This window comes from Thamnophis sirtalis, unplaced genomic scaffold (genome assembly GCF_051295495.1).
Source record: "Thamnophis sirtalis isolate CommonGarterSnake01/CBP01778 unplaced genomic scaffold, rThaSir2_p1.2 scaffold_6, whole genome shotgun sequence".
Taxonomy (NCBI): domain Eukaryota; kingdom Metazoa; phylum Chordata; class Lepidosauria; order Squamata; family Natricidae; genus Thamnophis; species Thamnophis sirtalis.
Genome location: NW_028261386.1, coordinates 45,020,163 through 45,041,245, shown reverse-complemented (window position 1 = coordinate 45,041,245; position 21,083 = coordinate 45,020,163). Strand labels below are relative to the sequence as shown.

The following is a 21,083-nucleotide window of genomic DNA, read 5'->3' as shown; positions in this document are numbered from 1 at the left end:
TATTTTAAAAAATGTAGAGTTCCAAGAATGGGAGACTTGCTTGTAATTGCCATTATCTTAAGAAATCCAATGAAATGAAATTTCATTTTAAAGTCTTCTTTTTTTTACAGATAGAACTCTTACTGCAATATATGAAGAATGATCGAAGAGAGGCTGTAAAGAGGCTTGCTATCCAAGATTTAAAGCTGCTTGCAAAAAAGACACCACATACTTGGAACAACGAGAACATTGAGGTATATAAACAGCATCATGTTTTGTAACGGTATGTGGGGATGACCTCGGGAGACAGGACAAAGAGATGTAACCAAGGGAATGATCAGATAAAAGGCAGTTGAACCCATTGCAAGAATGTGGGAGGGCAGGAGGCTCAGAAGAGACCCTCCCTAGTTTTCTGGCTGTAAAGGGGTTGAGGTAGCAGGAGAATTACTTGCAAGTCTGCAAGTTTCTGCAATGTAGTTTTACAATAAAATAGAATTAGCTCATCTGATTGAAATTTTTTATCTGATCCATCTAGTTAGGCTGAAATGCTTGCTTTGGGATTGACGATTAAAAGCTGCATTCCTAAGTCCTTGCATTGGACAGGAAATGATTTGATTTACATATAAATAAATATGCATAGAATTGTGTTTATGAATGTTTGCTTAATATATCAAGTCAATATAAATTTTGAAACAACAGTGTATTTTTTCAACAATTTTTTGCCTGCTATACAAACATATTCTACATGTGTTATTTCTCTGCTCATGTTTGATGTAGGTCTTCTCTTAAAAAAAGAGATTTTTAATTTTGTATTTATTTATGCTGATCTGCAGCTATTGTTTTCTTATTGTTGAATTAAAATTCTGAGGTCCTGCATTGTACAACTTCAGCACTGTGATGCCATATAGTGACAAAAGTGGCACAGAATTTTTTTTTGGGGGGGAGGATAAATAAATACAGTTTAAAATATTGCTGACTTCATCAAAAATGATAGCTTTAATACATGAGCTCACTCAGTAGCCTCATATCGATGTTGAATGGGAGTGGAGACAGCACTGAATCCTCAGCAGTCCACATAGTTGGGGCTGAGGATCTTTTCTCCACTTACCCCACCAACTGGTATTGGCGCCAGAGAAAAGAGGCAAGCCACCAGCACGCTCCCAATCCTCTAAGCCAATCCGAAAGGTTATCATGGCCAATGGTATTGAAAGCCACAGAGCCCAAGTAGGACAGGATGGATGCACAGCTGCCATCTTGCCCTCATCAGAGATCATCCAAAAGTGTGATCAGTGCTATTTCTATCTCATACCCAAGTCTGAATCCTGACTGAAAGGGATCCAGACTATTTTTTCTTAATCATTTTTTGTAATGTAATGTAAAGTATTAAACATAGGAGAGATACTATAATCTGTGCCCTATTTACTCACAGAACCAGTTGTTTATAAATATTACAATTTCATTTAGTATCAATGTGGATATAAGTTTTTTCTATTAAAAGTTTCAGAATCCATGCTTATTTAAAGAGTGTTAGTTTACTGTTCCCACAATGAATACCAATGTATTTTTCTATTTTACATGTATATCCATCCTGTTCTTTTCCTTTCTTCCTTTTTTGTCTTAACTGTCCCTCTCCTATTTCATTCCCTCTATCTCTTTCCAGGCTCTCTTAGCTTTCAATCCTATTTTGCTTATAAGTAATCACCATTTAGTCACTGCTACATTTAGTGACTATTTGCAGATATTGCAGTGATGGAAAAGTAACTTTGTGTTCGATTCTTGCATTTATAACTTTTACGGATCTGTAAAGCAAAGAAAAGCTTAAATAAGACCATATTGCGAACACAGTCACGGGTTCACTTAGCAACCACTTTGCTTAATGATGGAATTATTGGTCCAGTTGTGGCTGTTAAGCGAGGGTTACCTGTAGAAGGACGTATCTATTTATTCTGTAAGCTCTGAAACTATTATGTACAGTAGTTATTTGATGGCTCCTTTCCTCTCAGTTGAAATATTACATGCTCTGAAGTTACTTGATTTTCACCTGTTGTACTCTTAAGTGTGGAATGTGCTTTTAATATTTCCCGAGCTCAAACTGTAAGAACTGCAAGAAAAAAAGTTATTTTCAGTACACTAGATTAGAGAATCATAATCAGAAGATGGGAGTGGAAATTCCCAGTTTTGCAGAACTATAAAAAGCTATAGAGAAAACCTTTGAAGAGGTACATTCGAGTTAAAACGTCTAAAGAATGATCTCAGGAGTACAGAAAATTCCTGCTGGGGCGTAGCAGGAACGGGAATAGAATGTAATGGAGAATGCATTACAGAGGGCGCAAATGGTGTTCAGTTAAAACATTGAAAAGGAACACTTTGTTATGCAGATTCTAATGTGTAATTTATAAATTCTCTATGCAAATGAGAATTAATTCCAGTAATAAGAGTTATTAGGAAGAGATAACATGCTGTTCTTAAAACCCCTGGATTGAATTTGGCAACTGACTGAATTAGTTCGTGGCTTATTTTTAATCTTATAAGACACTACACTCTTCAGGTGACCTTGTGTCATTGATGTGGCACTTGAACGTTTTAAGTGTCTGGATAGACTAGGGATTCTGAGAAGGATTGTTTTGTTTATATTTGCCACTAACGTCTGCTTAAACTTCCTGTGCAGGCTGAACACAGTTTCTGTAATATATTTAAGTAGTGCATTTGAAATTGAAAAATATATAACGTAACCTTTCTCAATACAGGACATTTAGGTGTTGCAAATTACTAAAAATATTATGACTGGTCTACTAAATAGACATACACTATATTGCCAAAAGTATTCGCTCACCCATCCAAATAATCAGAATAAATTGTGAGCAAATACTTTTGGCAATATAGTGTGCATAACCTGCTTTTTTTGAAAGTTTTGCTTAAGATTGCATTTCAACTAGGTTTCATAGTCTTGTTCTTCCATAAATAAGTGGCTGTAGCGAACAGATCTTAGAAGTAAAGTGCAAGGTTTCCTTCCATGCTTTACTGCCTTTCATTTTTCTCCTTTATAAGTCAATTATTTAAAATAATATTTCCCACTATTTATTCATAGGAGATCCAAGAAGGTCACATTATTTCTGGAATTTGTTCCTTAGCCAGTATCATTTAGTTGTGGTTGTTTTTAAAAGAACTTTTTGCCACTCTGTTGTGTTAAGTTTCCAAATAGGAAAATTTTGTCAGGAAAGGATTACAAATTAGTTTACAATTTTTAAAGCAAGGATGCTTAGAACAAAGCTGACGACTGATTTGTCATGGCAATAAATAATGAAGAGGAACATAAGGTTATCACTATGTAGATCAGAATCAGTTTTATAAAAAACACATCCATCTGGTACCGTCTTCATTTTGTTCACTTCAGTAACTCATCTCAGTAATTGCGTCTTTTGGTTATTATATTGAAGATTTATTAAGTATTTATAGCTTTCTAGTAAAGTATCTGTAATGTGGTTTCCTTATATAAAAGCAAAAGGAAGGGAAGGGAAGATATAAAATAAGTGAAAACCTTGAAACTTCCCATGAGATTTATTTTGGCTGCAGAGGTGAATGCTGCTGCAAAAATGAAAAATATCCAGCTGATCGTTAAAACATATTATAAGGCTGTACTTCTGAAGTTCCTGGAAAATCTATAAGACACTTTAGGTTGTATTGGCTTATTTCCCATTCCAAGATTGCAGAAGTTGTGATCTTGAAATTAGGAATCCAGTGTTGGAACTCTTCTCTTAACCTTCTGAGACCAGTTCTTTCCATTGTTGGAAAAATCCACTACCTGAATGGACCAGTTGTGCGTGGTGAGAAAGAAAATCTTACTTTATATAAAATTCTTCTTTTGGTAAACCCTAGAAATTGGGTAATAATTAGTAATGCCCAATAAAATGTAGTATTTAAGATGAGGATGTTAGAGTTTATGTTGTGGCATTTGGATCAGCAGAATATAAAAAAGCACCAGAATTTTACAAAAATGTAGAGATTTATAAACCTTAAAAAATCCTAATTGGGGTATTTGTACATTTCAATGAATAAAGTTATAATGCCCCCAATTAGGTTCTTTTAAAATACTGTTTATAAACCAAACTTTTGCACTAAAAAATTTAAATGTTCACCTAAAATACTTCAAAATGCAACAATCAAGGAGAATTTATTTGTGGCTTGCTTTCATCCTTTATGTGTGTTGGTACAGTTTCATATAGCAGTGATAGTTAACCTTTTCGGGACTGAGTGCCGAAACTGGAGCGCACACCTGAGCGCCAGAACCCGGAAGAGAGCAGCTGGCCGGTACGCATGTTGACAGCCAGTTGCTCTTCAAGGTTCTGTCATGCGCATGCGTGGCGACCAACTGACCTTTATGCGAATCCAAAAATCCAAAAGAGAGCAGCTGGCCAGTGCGCATATGTGTCGGACAAGCTGTCCTGCATGCATGCATGCGACAGAACCTGGAAGAGCAGTTGGCGATGGCATGAGTGCCCACAGAGGGGGCTCTGTGTGCCACCTCTGGCACACGTGCCACAGGTTCATCATCACGGATGTATAGGCTTTGTGCCTCTGCACTGCTCAGATTTGAAAATGGAGGGTTTTTCTAAAATCTCTGTGCCCTGCATGCCAGTTTTTTCCAATATAGCTTGGAATAGTAATTGTAATCCAACACTTTGGAGAAAACCAGGATGGAGAAGGACTTTATGCCTAACAGAGAAACCCATATTGTCTTGCTCTGTTCACTTTTGCTTGCCATTGCAATATTGCCTTGTGTACAGCGTAACTGTTACAGTACCCAATTATAATGTGCAGGAGGGCTTTGATCGCTCAGTTGTTATGTAACCTCAAAGTATTGTTTAAGGTGGCCAATAAAATGCTTGTCAATAGAGGTAGTTCACTGACTTAGCTATGAATTGTCAGGTAGTAAATAGGTATATGTAAATTGTCTGAGAGTTGATGTAAGATTTGTTTTCTTTAAAATTATTTTTTCTCTTGTCTGTCTTTTAGACCCTGTGTGAATGTGCTCTTCAAACTCCTTATGACAGCTTGAAACTAGGCATGCTATCTGTACTTTCTACCCTGTCAGATACAATAGCCATCAAACAGTACTTCAGCATTGCTCCAGGTATGAATAGATTACATCAGCCTAATCCTGGGGTACTTTTCTTATTTATGTGTTTATTTATGGCATTAATATAAAAAATACTGTTAGTGAGTAGTCCTTTTTCTTGAAAAGTGTCCAGTTTATTTTAATCATACTGCAGGGTTTCAGCCACATTTGTGACTGAAATTTTCAACTGCATTTCTGGTTGTTATTAGAAATTGCTACAGTCAACAAACCTTAGGAAAAGCTATGGATGTATTGAAATATCTCCTTTGGACAGATCAATTTCCTTGCATTTCTTGTATCTAATCAGGCAGAATTTCACCAAACCTCCATTCTTTATAAGCTGTTCCCCGTAGGTGGTTTATGAGAACAAACAAACAAAAATTAACATCCTCCCCATTGCCATGCTTAAAATAAGACTTATTCCACATATTCCCATCACTTATACAGCCAATCCATAAGCAAGCCAAATGCATATTTTAATATTTCTCCAGTTGCACCATCCATAGTTGCTCTATTAGCATTTTCATAAATTCTCAAAACATGATTTTCTTTGTATCTATTTTTTTTAACATTAATAATTATAGCATTATTTTCATTATTCAAGGTTCAGTGTGGTCCCCAAACAAATCTTTAAAATACTTTTTCCAGCTCCATTTTCCCAATTCAGCCTCATGTCAGTAATCTAGAGTAGGTTACCAGCCTTAATTGTACCCATTGCTAAGTATACTGGCCAATTTTGTCAGATTTTGAGTGGCATGCCCAAATACAAGCAATATCCACTTTTTCTCCAAGTAACTTCATGCTATCCCAATTAAGCTAGGACTTTTAATCTAGAGATTATCCTGCCAGCCACTATATTGTTATCTACCTTTCACCACTTACGTGTAGATTCAGTATACTGACACACATAGGATGTGCGTGTATCTGTCTCTTATATGTGTATAATTATTGGCATGCCAGTAATGTTCAGGCTTATCAGTGTGCAGAGCTCAAAGCTTAGATAGTTGAGATATAGGATATATCCAGAAAACGTGATGATGAGTGACCGAGAGATTGAATAAGTATATTTCAATAATACAGTTGTTATTATTGTTGTCAATTAAATTTATCTTGAAAAAAGTTTGTACCATTATACAGGGATACTAATCAGCATTATTTTTTATTCATTCTGGATCTTCCCAGAAAATTCTCTGTGCAAACTGCTTGTAGTCTTTTGAAATTGTGATGCTGCTCTTACTTCTTTGTTAACAAGAGACTCTTATAGTTTGGATGCTTTCATCTACTCTTCCCTAGAGATTTGCCATTACTATTAATATGACCAACATCTTAATTTCCCCTTTCCTCTGAAAACTGCAGAAAAAAACCTGTTTCATTTAATAAATGGTACCATACTGCTTAAAAATGACCCTTTCTCACCTAGGAACAAAGTCTACTACAGCAAGGTCATCTAATCTTGTCAAGCTTGCCCAGGAAAGCTGTTATCATAATAATCAGAATATTGCAGCACATGGAGTACGTGTTCTGACAAATATAGCTGCTTCTTGTCAAGAAAAAGGTAATTCCAAAAGGTGTGGAAGGAGCATGGTTTGCAGAACAGTTTGTGACACTCAGCATAGCATGTCATGTTCTCATTTGAGAGTGCAGTGTAAATGTTCCTAAGTTCCACTGTTTTCTATTGTTTCTTCCTCTTTGCTAATTTGATGAAAAAGAAACTATAAACAATAATGTTGCTTTCCAGTTCCTAATCAAATCTTATAGCCTTTTCCATAACACTTTGGCTGGGTGCCAGGCAAGAAAACACTTACAGACGAAATTATGTTTTGCTGGAAACACATGCCAATAAGTCTGGAAAGATTAGAATATATTTGTTTTTGGAGTGATTTTGGCTATGCTCTGTTGCTGTGATAAAAATTCTATACTCCAGGGCAGAGCCTTAATATAAATAATTGTAAAAGTAATTTTCCATAGTCCTGTGTATAATAGTGACTAGGGTGATTAGTATATAAAGAATAAAGAATAATAATCTAGTTTAAAGAAAAGAAGGACTAGGGGTGACATGATAGTATTTGGGGGGTTGCCACAAAGAAGAGACGGTCAACTTATTTTCTAAAAGCACCAGAAGGCAAGACAAAAAACAATGGATACAAATTAATCAAGGAGAGAAGCAACCTGGAATTAAGGAAAAACTTCCTAACAGTGAGGACAATTAACCAGTGGAACTCTTGCATTCAGAATTTGTAGGTGCTTCGTCACTGGAGGTTTTTAAGAAAAGACTGGACAGCCAAATATTGGAAATAGTATAGAGTCTCCTGCTTGAGCAGGGGGGATTGGCCTAGAAGACCTCCAGGGTCCCTTCCAGCTCTATTCTGATTGATTGAAGATAATCTATCTTTCCCCTAGAACTTTTGCCATTGGAACAAGATGCAGTCTTTGGCCTTGAATCTCTTCTTGTTCTTTGTAGCCAAGAACCAAGTTCATCTCCCGAAGCAACCTTAAAGGTAAATTGTAAGTTTTTTAAAAATATTGTCTCTCATACTAATTGATGTAAAAGGATTTTCCTGAATATTTGTTTTATTATAATTATCTGTTACTTTGATTGTTATTTGTTATTTTAGACATCTTTGTGGTTTGTTACTACACTATTTGGTATTTGCAGCTGTCCTCGATAACACAAAATGGGAAGTTAGTGAACAAGCACACTATTATTTGGAAGAAAATTTAGTAATTGCATTTATTTCCAATCTGCTTCCAGATTAAAAAAACCAGTTAATGCTTTTTGAGTCCTTTATATTAGAATGTGCTCTTTCCATTATACAGACTGAAGCAGTCATCAGGATTTTCAAAGGAAATTCTTTTTTCAGGTTTTGTTAATGGGGAATAGCATGTTTTGCAGAGCATATGAGAGAACTTAGTTAGTGATGTTGCTTTGGCTGGTGCCAATATTGGCTTTATTTTGATGCCAAGATGTGTCCTGGCTCTTCATCCAAATTTTGGGATTATGTAGTTTGACATTGTCAGGTAGACAGATAAATGAGAGGACCATAATGTCAAATAATCTTTTTAAAAATTAAAATAAGATGGGAAACATGGCTTGTGCACACCCAAGGAAGTGTCTACAGAGGCATTCCTACCTACTATTAATATCTACAGAGACATTGCTATTATACTAACTATTAAATGTGGAGTCTTCTAATTGCCTTTTGACTAGCCAGAGGCGAAAAAGGGGGGAATAGCAATTTATAACTATCAACGTAACACCAAACTTTGGCTTAAAATTAAATCCAAATTGATACATTGATTCCCAAATACTAACTATGTAGGAATTAATACGCAGTTTGCTTCAGATTATTTTGTGTTATAAAAACGGTGATAGTAGTCCTCAACTTAAAACCATTCATTTAATGACTGTTCAAGTTATAATGGCACTGAAAAAAGTGGCATGACCATTTTTCACACTTACGACCATTGCTTGGCAACTGGTTCATATTTATGATGGTTGTCATCTCCCAGAGTCATGTGATTGCATTTTGCGAATTTCTGACAAGCAAAGTCAATGGGGAAACTAGAGTCACTTAACAACTATGTTACTAACTTGTCAGCTTCGGTATACACTGAACAACTGTGACAAGAAAGGTCATAAAATGGTGCAAAAAGGACTTAACAAAAGTTTCACATAGCAGCTTAAATTTTGGGCTCAATTGTGGTTGTAATGAGGACTACCCACAGTAGATATTATCTTTAAAACAAACAGCTAGGGTATCATGAAAGCTGAAAAAGTGTCATTTTGTTTTCATGCAGATAGTGCTCACTTGTATGGTGAAGCTGGCCAAGAGCCACCCCCATCTGAGCCAATCCATCGTGGAGTCCTTGTTGACCCAGCTGCCTCGTGCTCAGGATGCTGCTAGAATTCTCATATGCCATTGTTTGGCAGCCATTGCCATGCAGCTACCTGTCTTAGGAGATGGAATGCTGGGAGACCTAATGAATCTCTATAAAGTGATTGGCTGTTCTGCTGCCAATAAACAGCAAGAGCTTTTGGTAAGAAACTCAGATTCAGAATATTTCTTCTCAGTAACAAATGAATCTGAATATAGATAGAATAAACGTTTGATGAACATTCTGTAGAACTAGTTGCTATCTGTTAATGTATTCAATACTTAAATCAGGGGTAGCAACTTTTAGACTTGTCAATTCAACTCTCAGAATTGCCCAGCCAGAGTTGAAGTCCAAGTTGCCAAGGTTGGATATCCCTGACAAATTGTTATATTGATAAATGGAATGGAAAGCATGACACCCTTATAAAATTGCTGTCTTTGACTACACCTTTTCTATGATTAGGTTGTTTTTATTCCCCAGCTCTTCCAGGAGAAAATTGACAGATCTTTGCTAATAAAAACCCCTAGAGATGCCACGAAGATTGGTAAATTATTCCTACACACCTTGAGCTTCAAAAGGACAACCTGTTCCCAAACCTGATAGGCATGAGGAATCTAGGGCTTTTCAAATGCTCTATTCCTATTCAGGGAAACGGAAGGATATAAGGAGTTTTAATTTAGGATTGTCGATCCTTACCAATTGAGTTGAGGGATTAACAGCAAAGAATTGCACTCACCAACTAGTTTTGTGCTGAACTTTCCAAAAGTCATTCCAGTAAACAAAACATCAGAGAGTACTTAAATTAATGAATGATATCACTGGATGTTTTGAAATCCCATAAAGTAAGTAAGATGTCTAAAAAACAATATTATTTGCATAGTGACTACAGACTAGACATTTTGTGTTGGAAGCAAAGCAAAACAATTGAAGCCAAAAGGCCCTACTTGAAGAGGCCCATAATTCAGAAAGATGCAGCATAGAAAGAAAGAGAATAATGAGGGAAGAAGCAATGAATGGGGAGAGGGAACATTACCAGGCTGTGCTGGCACGGGTGAGAGTGCAGTATTGCAGGCTACTTCTGCTGCCTGCCGGCTGCCTGCAATATGGCAGTTCAAATCTCACAAGGCTCAAGGTTGTCTCAGCCTTCCATCCTTCCGAGGTGGGTAAAATGAGAACCCAGATTGTTGGGGGCAATATGCTGACTCTGTAAACTGCTTAGAGAGGACTGTAAAGCACTGTAAAGTGTTATATAAGTCAATGTGCTATTGCTATTGCTACCAAGCAATGGCTGATTATAGCCCCTGAGTCTTCTTTTGGGCATGCTGCCTTTGACAATAATTAGTGAAAACTGAAAGCATATTTTCCTTCATTTTAGAGGAGGGAAGCAGATGAAAAATATAATGTAATCCCTAGAAATAAATCACAATTGAAAAACAACTGAGACATACACACCCCAGCCCTGCCAACATATGTCCATTGGATTTGAGTAGCGGATAAATTCAGATGAATAAATAAATATGTGAAATAGCCCCATCCATTTTGAAGTACTCTATCCTCCTCACATATTGAGTAGCCTCAGTCATTGGAAGATTGCCTATGTCTGCAGTAGAGAGCAAAGTGAAGAGCCCAAGAAGAAATCAGCACTGTAAAAAAATCAGACTGAGAAATGTAAGAGAAGAAAATTATCTTGAGGCTGTGTTGGCAAATGAGAAAGTGTGTAATCAGAAAGATGGTTAAAATAAAATAATATCCTGAAAAGCATTTTAAAATGAAGTAATAAAGCAACACCCATGTAGAAAATAAGAGTTACGTGAATTTTCTCATTGAGCCAACAATGGAAATGTAAAAGGCCATTTCAATATAACTTTTTATTAAAACAAGCAACAGTATCACTGTTCCCAATCCTTGTTCTGCCCAGTAGATGGCACTTATTTTACATGGTTGGCCTGGCTGGCCTTAACAAATGTAGTGGAACATGTGAGAACTTCACACTATTGCTGACTCTTCTAATCACTTCTTAACATGCTATGGAACCTGACTTAAAAATATACGGATATTTGTTAACAAGTATAACTGATTTTCTTCCATAAGTTCTGTGTTCTTTGGAAACTTTTACCTTAGTCATAAATTTGATGTTTAGTATGTGGAAAATGAACATAGGTTGCAAAGAACATTACTGGAGGAATGGATAGCAAATGCTAATTGTGTTATATCAGGGGTCCCCAACCCTTGCAGTTTGGTGGCCCAGCTGGTGGAGGGGAGAGTGGAACCGAGCTGCGCAAATGATGGGCTGGCATCCATCACATGCAGCTCAACTGCAAGTTGACATGCGCACGAATGTGTGCATGCCAGCCTGCCACTCACACGACAGTCCAGTTGTGAATAGGCCACAGCCTGGTAGTGGTCCGCGGCCCAGCGGTTGGGGACCCTTGTGTTACTTTGGATGTAGTCCTTGACTTTTGAATATTTCTTTAATAGTAGTTCAAAGTTACAATGTCCTTAGAAATAGTGACTTAAAATCTGCCCATTACACAACCCTTGTGGTCACATGATTGCAGTTTGGGCGCTTGGCAATCGGCTTGCATTTACAACCAATTGCACGTCCTGTTGTCACATGATTGTGATATGCAACTCTTTAATGAATTTGCAGAAAAAAAACATCTATTGGGGAGGCATGATTTGCTTAACAACTGGGATTCACTTAATGACCACTATAAAACTCATCATAAAATTGAGTCCAACTCGATATATGATCGTGGTGACTGCAAGTTCTGGTCCCAATTGTGGTCATAAGTCAAGGAATGCCTGTATATACAAAGTAAATGGGTGCACATTTGCTACAGTCAGTCCTATCCTGAGATCACAAGAGATTTGTTTTTTCAGTTAGAAAATTGCCATAATGTTTGACAGCTGCAAGGGAAGGAAGTTTTATTCTATCATGGGAAAATAGTCCTATACCTCATTATAAGGATTGATTAGAATCATTATAGAAAATGAGAATGTGTTTCTCAGTATGATGATTTTATTCAGATTTGGGTTTGACCACACTTTGAAAATTATAGTGGATAGTGTATTCATAGAATACAAAACAACAGAGTTGGAAGGGACCTTAGAGGTCTTCCAGTCCAACCCACTGCTCAAGGAAAATTCCACTTAACCATGTGTTTCATTTAACGACCTCTGTGATTCACTTAACCACAGCTAAGAAGGTTGTAAAATTGGGTAGAAATCCACTTAATGTCTGCTTCACTTGACAATTGATGTTCCAGTCCTAATTGTTGTAAGTCAAGGGCTACCTATAGTCAAATGGTTGATGTTCATCCAATTAAGCATTCTGTCAAGCCCTTACATGGATTACTTTTTATTCAACTTTTTGCTTTTAATTTTTTTTCCTCATTAGGTTTCTCTTGCTACTGTGATATTCGTTGCCAGTCAGAAGACATTATCTTCTGAAGTGAAAGCTGTTATCAAGCAACAGCTTGAAAATGATTCGAATGGATGGACAGCTTATAGGATAGCCAGGCAAGCTTCAAGAATGGTATGTGGTCCATAGTTCTAAATCAGGTTTCTTAATACAGGAATTTATTTGTGTTTTTTTTCTAATTGCTTTATAGAAGTTTTGCTTTCAGAGGAAATCATACAGAGCCATGATGGCGAATCTATGGCACGTGCGCCCTCTCTGAGGGCACATGAGCCGTCACCCTAGTTCAGCTCCACCATGCATGCACGTATGCCTCTGCCAATCAGCTTGTTGTCGGGTCTCTACCGTGCGTGGGGCATGGGGTGTGTGTGGAGGGGCCATATATGCATGTGTGGGGGCAGAGGCAGGGTGGGTTCGTGCATGCGGGGGGGGGGGAGATGCCATGCTTCTAGCACAGGCACTATTACAGCACACAAGAGAAGGCTGCCAACGAGTTTGATTATATTCGAGTTACCTATTGCAAGGCTGCTTCAGATACATGTTTATTGCTATGTCCTATGTTTAAGTATAGAGAATTTTCTGCTCCCTTCTTGCAGATTGCATCTGTTTGCATTTACCTTTTGTAGGGCAATCATGGCATGGCCAAAGAGCTTTATCAAAGCCTGCTGACTCAGGTAGCTTCGGAACACTTCTACTTCTGGCTGAACAGTCTGAAGGAGTTCTCCCATGCAGAGCAGTGCTTAACCGGGCTGCAAGAGGACGATTATAGCTCTGCCCTTTCTTGCATTGCTGAGTCACTAAAATCTTATCACAAAGGAATAGCTTCTTTAACGGTCAGTATTTTTTTTCTTTTGCAGAGCTGTTGGTCAAAGTACAAGTATCCTTGGCTTACAACAATTCATTTAGTCACCGTTCAAAGTTACAACGGCATTGAAAAAAAGTGACTTATAACCTTTTTTCACAGTTAGGACCTTTGCCGTATCCCCATGGTCATGTGATCAAAATTCAGATGCTTGGCAACTGATTCACATTTATGACGGTTGCAGTGTCCCAAGGTCGTGCAATCACCATTTGCAACCTTCTGACAAAGCCAACTGGGAAACCAGATTTGATTTAACAGCTGGGTTACTAACTTATCAGCTGCAGTGATTCACTTAACAACTGTGACAAGAAAGGTTGTAAAATGGGGCAACACTCACCTAAAAGTCTCACTTAGCAGCAGAAAATTTGGGCTCAATTGCAGTCGTAAGTCGAGGACTACCTATAACTATCTTTTATTTCTTCTGTTCTGAGCTATAGCCTTCTATGTCCTTGGAAAACCAATAGAAGCTTTATATCTCATGGTTCAGAAAAAGCTTTGGCTGGAACTGAGATTTCAGCAGTGATTCAGTGTGTTCTTATTTAGGAGCTGGAGATTCCACCATTTCCTAGACCTTTGGTAGGCTCAGGTGCTTCCATAAGCTTCCTCCCTTTCTAAAGAAGAACCACATACAGTTAATGGGGCGTTCCAATGGTGCATGTGAAAATCCTATCTGATATATCCTTTTGTTCGCTTCTCTAGTCTTCCTTTTTATCCATAGTCCAAAGGCTGGCCAAACTGGTAGTCTCCTGGAAGACTGTAATCATTGGATTACAGTCTACAATCTATGGATTATTTGAAGGCCAGATATACCTACTGTTTTAAAAAGAATAGGAAAAAAATAACTTGCACCTTTAGCAATAAAATTCTTTATTGTTGCAGAAGCAAACTCAAGGGTGTATCCCTCATTGAACTAGCAGTGTGGGAAATGTTGGAGGGAGGAGTGTTTAGTCTTTCAATAACTTCATTTATTGTGGAGCTAGTTTACTCCCACAGTAATTTCAGCTACAAAATACTGCTGTGTAAGAGTGTAGGTGTGAGCACATCATGAATTGCATTAACTTTTCATCCAAGAGTGAGTATGGAGGAGGCAGAGTCAGAACACTAACATTTTTTTACTGCAATTTGAGCAATCTTTGATTGTTGGTATAATCAGTCAAATGCCAAAGTTCCTTTCTGCAAAGAGAGATCCTTCTCCCCACAAGCTTGTTTTTTTAATTAATAAAAATGTGGCTTTTGCATCAATAGAACTAAGTTCCATATTCCTGAAGCATTTAAAAAGAGATTAACTTGCCTGTTGCATATATTCTAACGAGGCAGAAGATTGGCAACCGAATTATACTTTGGCATAAATAATTATTCATCTCAGAAATGCTGGATTTGCCACATAATCTTGAGATCCGTTAGTAAAGCGGATGAGGAAAAGAAAGGTTTGAGGTTTAAAATATCTTTATAAAGCTTCATTCACAAAGTGACTCATCAACCAATTTGGTGTAAATTAGAACACTAAATTTTGAATTAGAAAACCCTGTGGTCAAATTCTCACTTACCTCTGAGGCTGGGCCTATTATTTGCTTCCCAAGTTTACTCTGATATTCCCATTTTATTGGGCTCTTAAGTTCCATGAAAGAAAAATGAGGTACAGATGTGATGATTAAATATTGAAATCCATATTATAGATATAAGCATCACAGATAGTCCTCAACTTACAACCACAGTTGGGATCAGAATTTTGATACCTAAGGGATATACTTGTCATCACATGGCTAGGCTCAATGTTGTGACCATTTTTACAGCAGTCATTAAGCAAATCATCACCATCTTTAAGTTAATCACACAGTCTTTAAATAAATCATGTGGTCATTAAGTGAATCTGGTTTTCCTCATTGACTTTGCTTGTTGAAGGCGAGCTGAGAAGGTTACATATTGCAATTGTGATTACAGGCCATTGCAGCCATTTTTAAAGACAAGCCAGTTGCCAAGCACCCAAATTGCAATCACATGACCATAGGGGTGGTATGACTGATAAAACTTAAAGGATGAGTTACAAATCACGAAAAGAAAAGAATGGGTAACTGGCTTACTTAATTAGGTTAGCTAAATTCCTTAATTCTTGTGTTGTACAATTGACTCCAGAACAAGGCAATTTGTCAACCTCAGCTAAGCAGAAATGAAACAGTTTATATGTTTATAAATACAGTTTGTATTTAATTGTATAATGCTATGAAAATGGAATAATTTGAATAGAAAGAATATATGAACATCAAGACTTTTACAAGTGTGAGGTTGAGTCTTTATTAACCTTGTAGTAGCTTTTTATTTGATACAAATGTGATCATATAATTCTGGGGTCCCCAACTTTGCTTTGTGAGTGGCGGACAAGTGAAGCTTCATCTGAGTATGTGGGGGATCTAGGTTGTGCACGTGAAACCATCCCTCTGCATCCCCCACTGGTCAGTGGAGCCAGAAAGGTTGGGGATAGCTGATATAATTATTCCTCCCACTGGACAAATGTTTGCTTGGTTATTTGGAGCATTTTTGGCTCTGCCCTTTAAGAGGATATTTAAAAACTGGGCAAATAAAGTGTCGTAGTCAACACAAACAACATTTTGATAAGATGTTCATCACTGCAAAAAGCATCTGATATGATGCCTAGATGTTCTTTATAAGTGCCCTCTTGGCATTTTCTCTCTTTGTGTTTCTTTTCTTTTATCTTGCCTCCCTCAGATTGAATTCAAAGGATAATTCAAGATTCAGATTAGGTAATTAGGAGTTTAAAAATGTTACAAAACCATAGTATCATAACATATTTCATAACAACAGGACAATAATCTTGTCTTTGAAATATTACATTCACTAATTGTTCGTTCCTTGTTGGAGAACAAGTCCTGTTCCCTACCTCCTCTTCTCTTCTGAAGATGATTTAATTGGCTCAGTGAAGTAGGTGAAGAACTACTATACTAGGCCACCATAACCAGAGCATTGTGCAAATGATATTGGTTTAGTAATCTATATGTTAAATATAGTCCACCACCCCTAATGAAAATTGCAGCAATCTCAAAACATAAGCAGAAGCTACCATCTGCACAGTCATTTGTGTAAGTGGTTTGCTGCTTTTAATAAATAATCCCTCAGTATCTAGACAAGCCCTCCTTTCCTCTTTGGAAAATCATTTCCAACCATTTACTAGATTATTATTTATGAACTTGCTTACTTTGGACTCAGATTATGACTCTCCCAAGTTATGCCTTTACCTGATAGATATTTTTTTTCTTCCCAGGCTGCCAGCACACCACTTAACCCTTTGAGCTTTCAGTGTGGGTTTGTTAAACTACGAATTGACCTTCTCCAGGCTTTCTCTCAGCTCATTTGCACTTGTAATAGCCTGAAGACTAGTCCCCCACCTGCCATTGCCACAACAATTGCCATGACCTCAGGCAGTGATCTCCAGCGATGTGGTCGTATTTCCAACCAGGCAAGTGACCTGATTTACCTGCACTGTTATTGTGTGAACATACTTCTTTATCATTATTCTCTATGATTACCCACATGAATTATACATTTATGCAAAGCCCCTTTGAACCTTCTAGATTCTAGAGAATTGCAGGTAGTCCCCGTTTAATGCTTGTTTTTAGTTATAACGGTGATGAAAAAGTAACTTTATGACCAATCCTCACATTTACAACCTTTAAAGTTATGTGGGATGAAGGAAAGCTGAAGTAAGTGCAGGCAGTTTTACATAGCAACCGCTTAACAAGCAAGTTGCCAGTCCCATTTGTAGTTACTAAATGAGGATTACCTGTGTTTGGTGGGAACTTTACCCCCACAAGTATCACATCACTAGACATAGTTCCCACAAAGCCTCTTAAAATATATTTTACACCACAAAAGTGTTACCATGGTTGTTAAAATAAATTGTTCTTGTGTTATTTTTCCTCTCAATTCATCTTCAGATTCCTTGAGTGATTTATAAGGCAAACTAGTCTTCCCACTGCTGTTGCCAGATCTTTAGCAATTAGCAATTTAATGGGTTTACATGCCGCCCAATCCCGGGGGGGACTCAGGGCGGCTTACAAGTACGAATAAAATAAAATAACATACAGGGGGAGAACATAAAACAATGCAAACATTTTAAAAACACAACATACATCCGGTTTAATTGGGGGTTGACCTGATTTGAGTCAGCAACCCCAGGCCTGCCGGAACAGCCAGGTTTTGGTGGCTGTTTGGAAAGCTGCAAGGGTGGGGAGGGTCCGGATCTCTGTTGGTAACTCGTTCCACAGAGCCGGAGCAGCAACAGAAAAGGCTCTCCCCCAAGTGGTCGCCAGCCGGCATTGTCCGGTAGACGGCACCGGAGGAGGCCTAACCTGTGAGTTCTTATCGGACGTTGGGAGGTGTGTAGCAGGAGACGGTCTCTCAGATATCCAGGTTCAGTGCCATGTGGGCTTTAAAGGTAATTACCAGCACTTTGTAGCGCGTCCGGAGACTAATAGGGAGTCAGTGCAGCTCATGGAGGATAGGTGTAACACGGGTGTACCGGGGTACCCCTGATATTGCTCGTGCGGCTGCATTCTGGACCAACTGCAGTCTCCGAACACTCTTCAAGGGCAGCCCCATGTAGAGTGTGTTGCAGTAGTCGAGCCTTGAGGTGACGAGGGCATGAGGGCATCTTTGGCCCTTTGGCTCCAAGAGTCCCTTTCACAAGCAGTAGAATTATAGGAACAAATTTTCTTCCTATAGTGTATGCTAACAGTGTTCTTCTTTGCTGAAAGTACTATACTAACCATTGCTACTTGTTTACTGAAAAGCTTGTCGTAATTGTTTATTTAATTTGTGAGCCACCAGGTTGAAGCAAGCCTTAATCAAAGCAGAATCAAAACTGTTATAACTTCCTTATCTTTCTCCAAGCTTCCTATCATGCCTGTTAGGTAAGCTCCCCATTGGGAGAGCGAGTACGTTCAGCGAAGCGTTGTGAGAGTTGTGTTGGAGAATACACACACCAGCATACAGAGACACTGCAGTCTAAATAGGCTTTTACTTTCGTGGAAATAAAGGTATCAGAGTCCACCAAACAGTTCAAGTCATACACGGATAAGACAGTCAGTTATCAATGTCTTTCAGTTAAGGGATAATTCAAATAACATAGTCCAGTATCATATAATCAGTTCAGAACTCAAAGTTTGCTAGCAGTTGCAAAATTTACAATAGCTCATGGCACTCAGATCAGATCAGCCCAGCATCTAACAACAGAGAGAGCTAACAGTCATTCTGGCTCCCTCTTATGGCCGATTGAGGAAAACAGCAACCAATCACATTTTACAGTATGATTAAAGAAACAGGTATAGCATTGTTACATGATTTATATATTGCCAACTCATCCATTAGATTATATTCCTAACAGTGCCGTACAAATTATATGGTGGCTTCCATATCTTTTTAAGATATCAATCAGGAGTTACATTTATAAGATGGGTAGCTATATGCACCACTCTAATAATAAATAAATGTTCCACTGCCTACAGAGAGTTGTTAAGTCTCTCTGCTGTCATTATTGGTACTGGGGAAGTGACGCATTAAGGATTCAAGATGTTCTGTGAGGCCTGCTTTGCCTCATTCTAACCAAGGCAAAATGAAAAATAGGGATAAAAGCCTATCACTTTTCCAATCCATCTCTAGCGCCATACGGTCTTTCACACAGTGGCATTCTCCAAATCTGTAACTTACAGTTTCACCACTCATTGAGCCTGAGTCTTCATCACCTGCTCTTCAGTCGTAGAAATCAATCCTGAAAAAGGGAATCTAAGACAGATGCTCCCTAAGAGTTATAGTAGCTCTGTAATAAAATCCCTGTTGTTTGCAAATTTTAATGTCAACTGAGATCTGCCTTCTTATAACTTATGGTCAATATTCTATACCCAACGCTTTTGAGAGCAAAAAACTGATGGTTGTTTTCTGCGGCACATTTCTTGCAGTGTGTGGACAAGGGCTGTCACATCTTTATTTAGGCATTATTGTTTCAGACTAGATTTTACTTCCATCACCACTTAAACATCTGTTTAATGAAATCCTGCTGGATATTCCCCTTTAAATGGAAATTGGAATGACATCAATAAAAAGCATGATCTTGTCAACTACAGGTCTAACATTTGAAGAATTCCCATAAAATATTTCTTCCCCCTTTGTGCATTTTTATGTAGAAGGCAAGTTAATGCTAGCCATTTCAGGATGTCTTTGGCAGTTAATTTCTTAAAACACTCCAAGACTTTATAGTTTTGTCATCTAATTTTGTTTTCAGTTGTGTAATCTAATTTTCTTTAATTGTTTGTTTTGAAATTGCATGGAATCATAAGTTATATATAGAAAATTATTAAACTGTTTTGGAATTTATTGAAAAGTGGTATACTGATATTTTAAATCAATAACTATTTTATGTTCAAAGACATTAGATCCCTGCAATATCCCTAATAATACCATTTTACATATACAGTATATAAACATATCACTGAAACATTAGGGCATTGAAACAGCTGTCCCTTGCCAAGGCTTGGTTGCTCGCGGAGATGCTCCATGTGGTCTCTGGGTCAGCAGCTGCTTCTCTCTGCTGTTGCTCTTCTTGGGACAGAGAGCATCTCTTGTGAAATTTAGCAGCTGTGAGCCACCCTGTTCCTCTAAGTCTCCCATCCGGAAAGCGCACAGCACAGAGAAGCAGCGTTCAACATGGCTGCTGCTTCTCTGTGCTGTGTGCTTTCCGAATGGGACTTAGGCGGTGTCTCACAGCTGCTAAATTGCACAAGAGATGCCCTTTCTCCTGCAAGAGCAGCAGCGGAGAGAAGCAGCTGCTGCCTGGAGAGCAGAGATGGAGCAGAGCAGGCCCCGAAAGGCTGCTCGGTTGACCCTTACCGCATGGCGGAAGCATGAGTGTGCACTCACATTTTCAGCGAACTGGTTGTTAAGTGGGTTGAATCCCACCGCTGGAGACATGTGAAATAGGAAAGCAACATGTGGGGTCTGTAGCAAAGAGAATATATATACAAGCTAATAGCAGAACAAAGGGACAAGGCAAATACTACTTTCAGCAAAGTAAGGTACTTTCAGCTACAGGAAGAATGGAATGGAATAGAATAGAATAGAATAGAATTCTTTATTGGCCAAATGTGATTGGACACACAAGGAATTTGCCTTTGGTGCATATGCTCAGTGTACATAAAAAGACAATATACATTGGTCAAGAATCATAAGGTACAACACTTAATGATAGTCATAGGGTACAAATAAGCAATCAGGAAACAATCAATATAAATCGTAAGGATACAAGCAACAAAGTTACAGTCCTGCAGTCATAGTGAATGATTTGACAGGGGTGAGGAAATTATTTGTTTAGCAGAGTGATGGCGTGCGGGGAAAAACTGTTCTTGTGTCTAGTTGTTTTGGTGTGCAGTGTCCTTTAGCATCGTTTTGAGAGTAGGAGTTGAAACAATTTAAGTCCAGGATGTGAGGGGTCTGTAAATATTTTCATGGCCCTCTTTTTGACTCATGCACTCATGCAGTCCTCAATGGAAGGCAGATTGGCAGTAATTTTTTTTCTGCAGTTCTGCTTATCCTCTGAAGTGTGTGTCTGTCTCGGGTCACAAAACCAAACCAGACAGTTTTAGAGGTGCAGATGACAGACTCAGTAATTCCTCTGATGAACTGTATCAACAGATCCTTGGACAGTTTGAACTTCCTGAGTTGGTGCAGAAAGAACATTCTTTGTTGTGCTTTTTTGATTATGTTTTTGATGTTAGGTGTCCATTTTAGATCTTGAGATATGATAGAACTTAGAAATTTGAAGG

At 38.1% G+C, this 21,083-nt stretch overlaps 1 protein-coding gene across 1 annotated transcript in view; it reads left to right on the top strand.

Moving 5' to 3' along the window:
- The window catches only part of INTS7 (integrator complex subunit 7), a 50,734-nt gene that overhangs the window by 14,921 nt on the left and 14,730 nt on the right, over nucleotides 1-21,083 (top strand). The window contains exons 7-14 of the mRNA XM_087717753.1: nucleotides 111-233; nucleotides 4,993-5,110; nucleotides 6,516-6,650; nucleotides 7,496-7,593; nucleotides 8,894-9,133; nucleotides 12,372-12,509; nucleotides 13,019-13,225; nucleotides 16,532-16,726. Of these exons, the coding sequence (XP_087573879.1) occupies nucleotides 111-233; nucleotides 4,993-5,110; nucleotides 6,516-6,650; nucleotides 7,496-7,593; nucleotides 8,894-9,133; nucleotides 12,372-12,509; nucleotides 13,019-13,225; nucleotides 16,532-16,726 (1,254 nt within the window). The remainder of the gene's footprint in view (nucleotides 1-110; nucleotides 234-4,992; nucleotides 5,111-6,515; nucleotides 6,651-7,495; nucleotides 7,594-8,893; nucleotides 9,134-12,371; nucleotides 12,510-13,018; nucleotides 13,226-16,531; nucleotides 16,727-21,083) is intronic.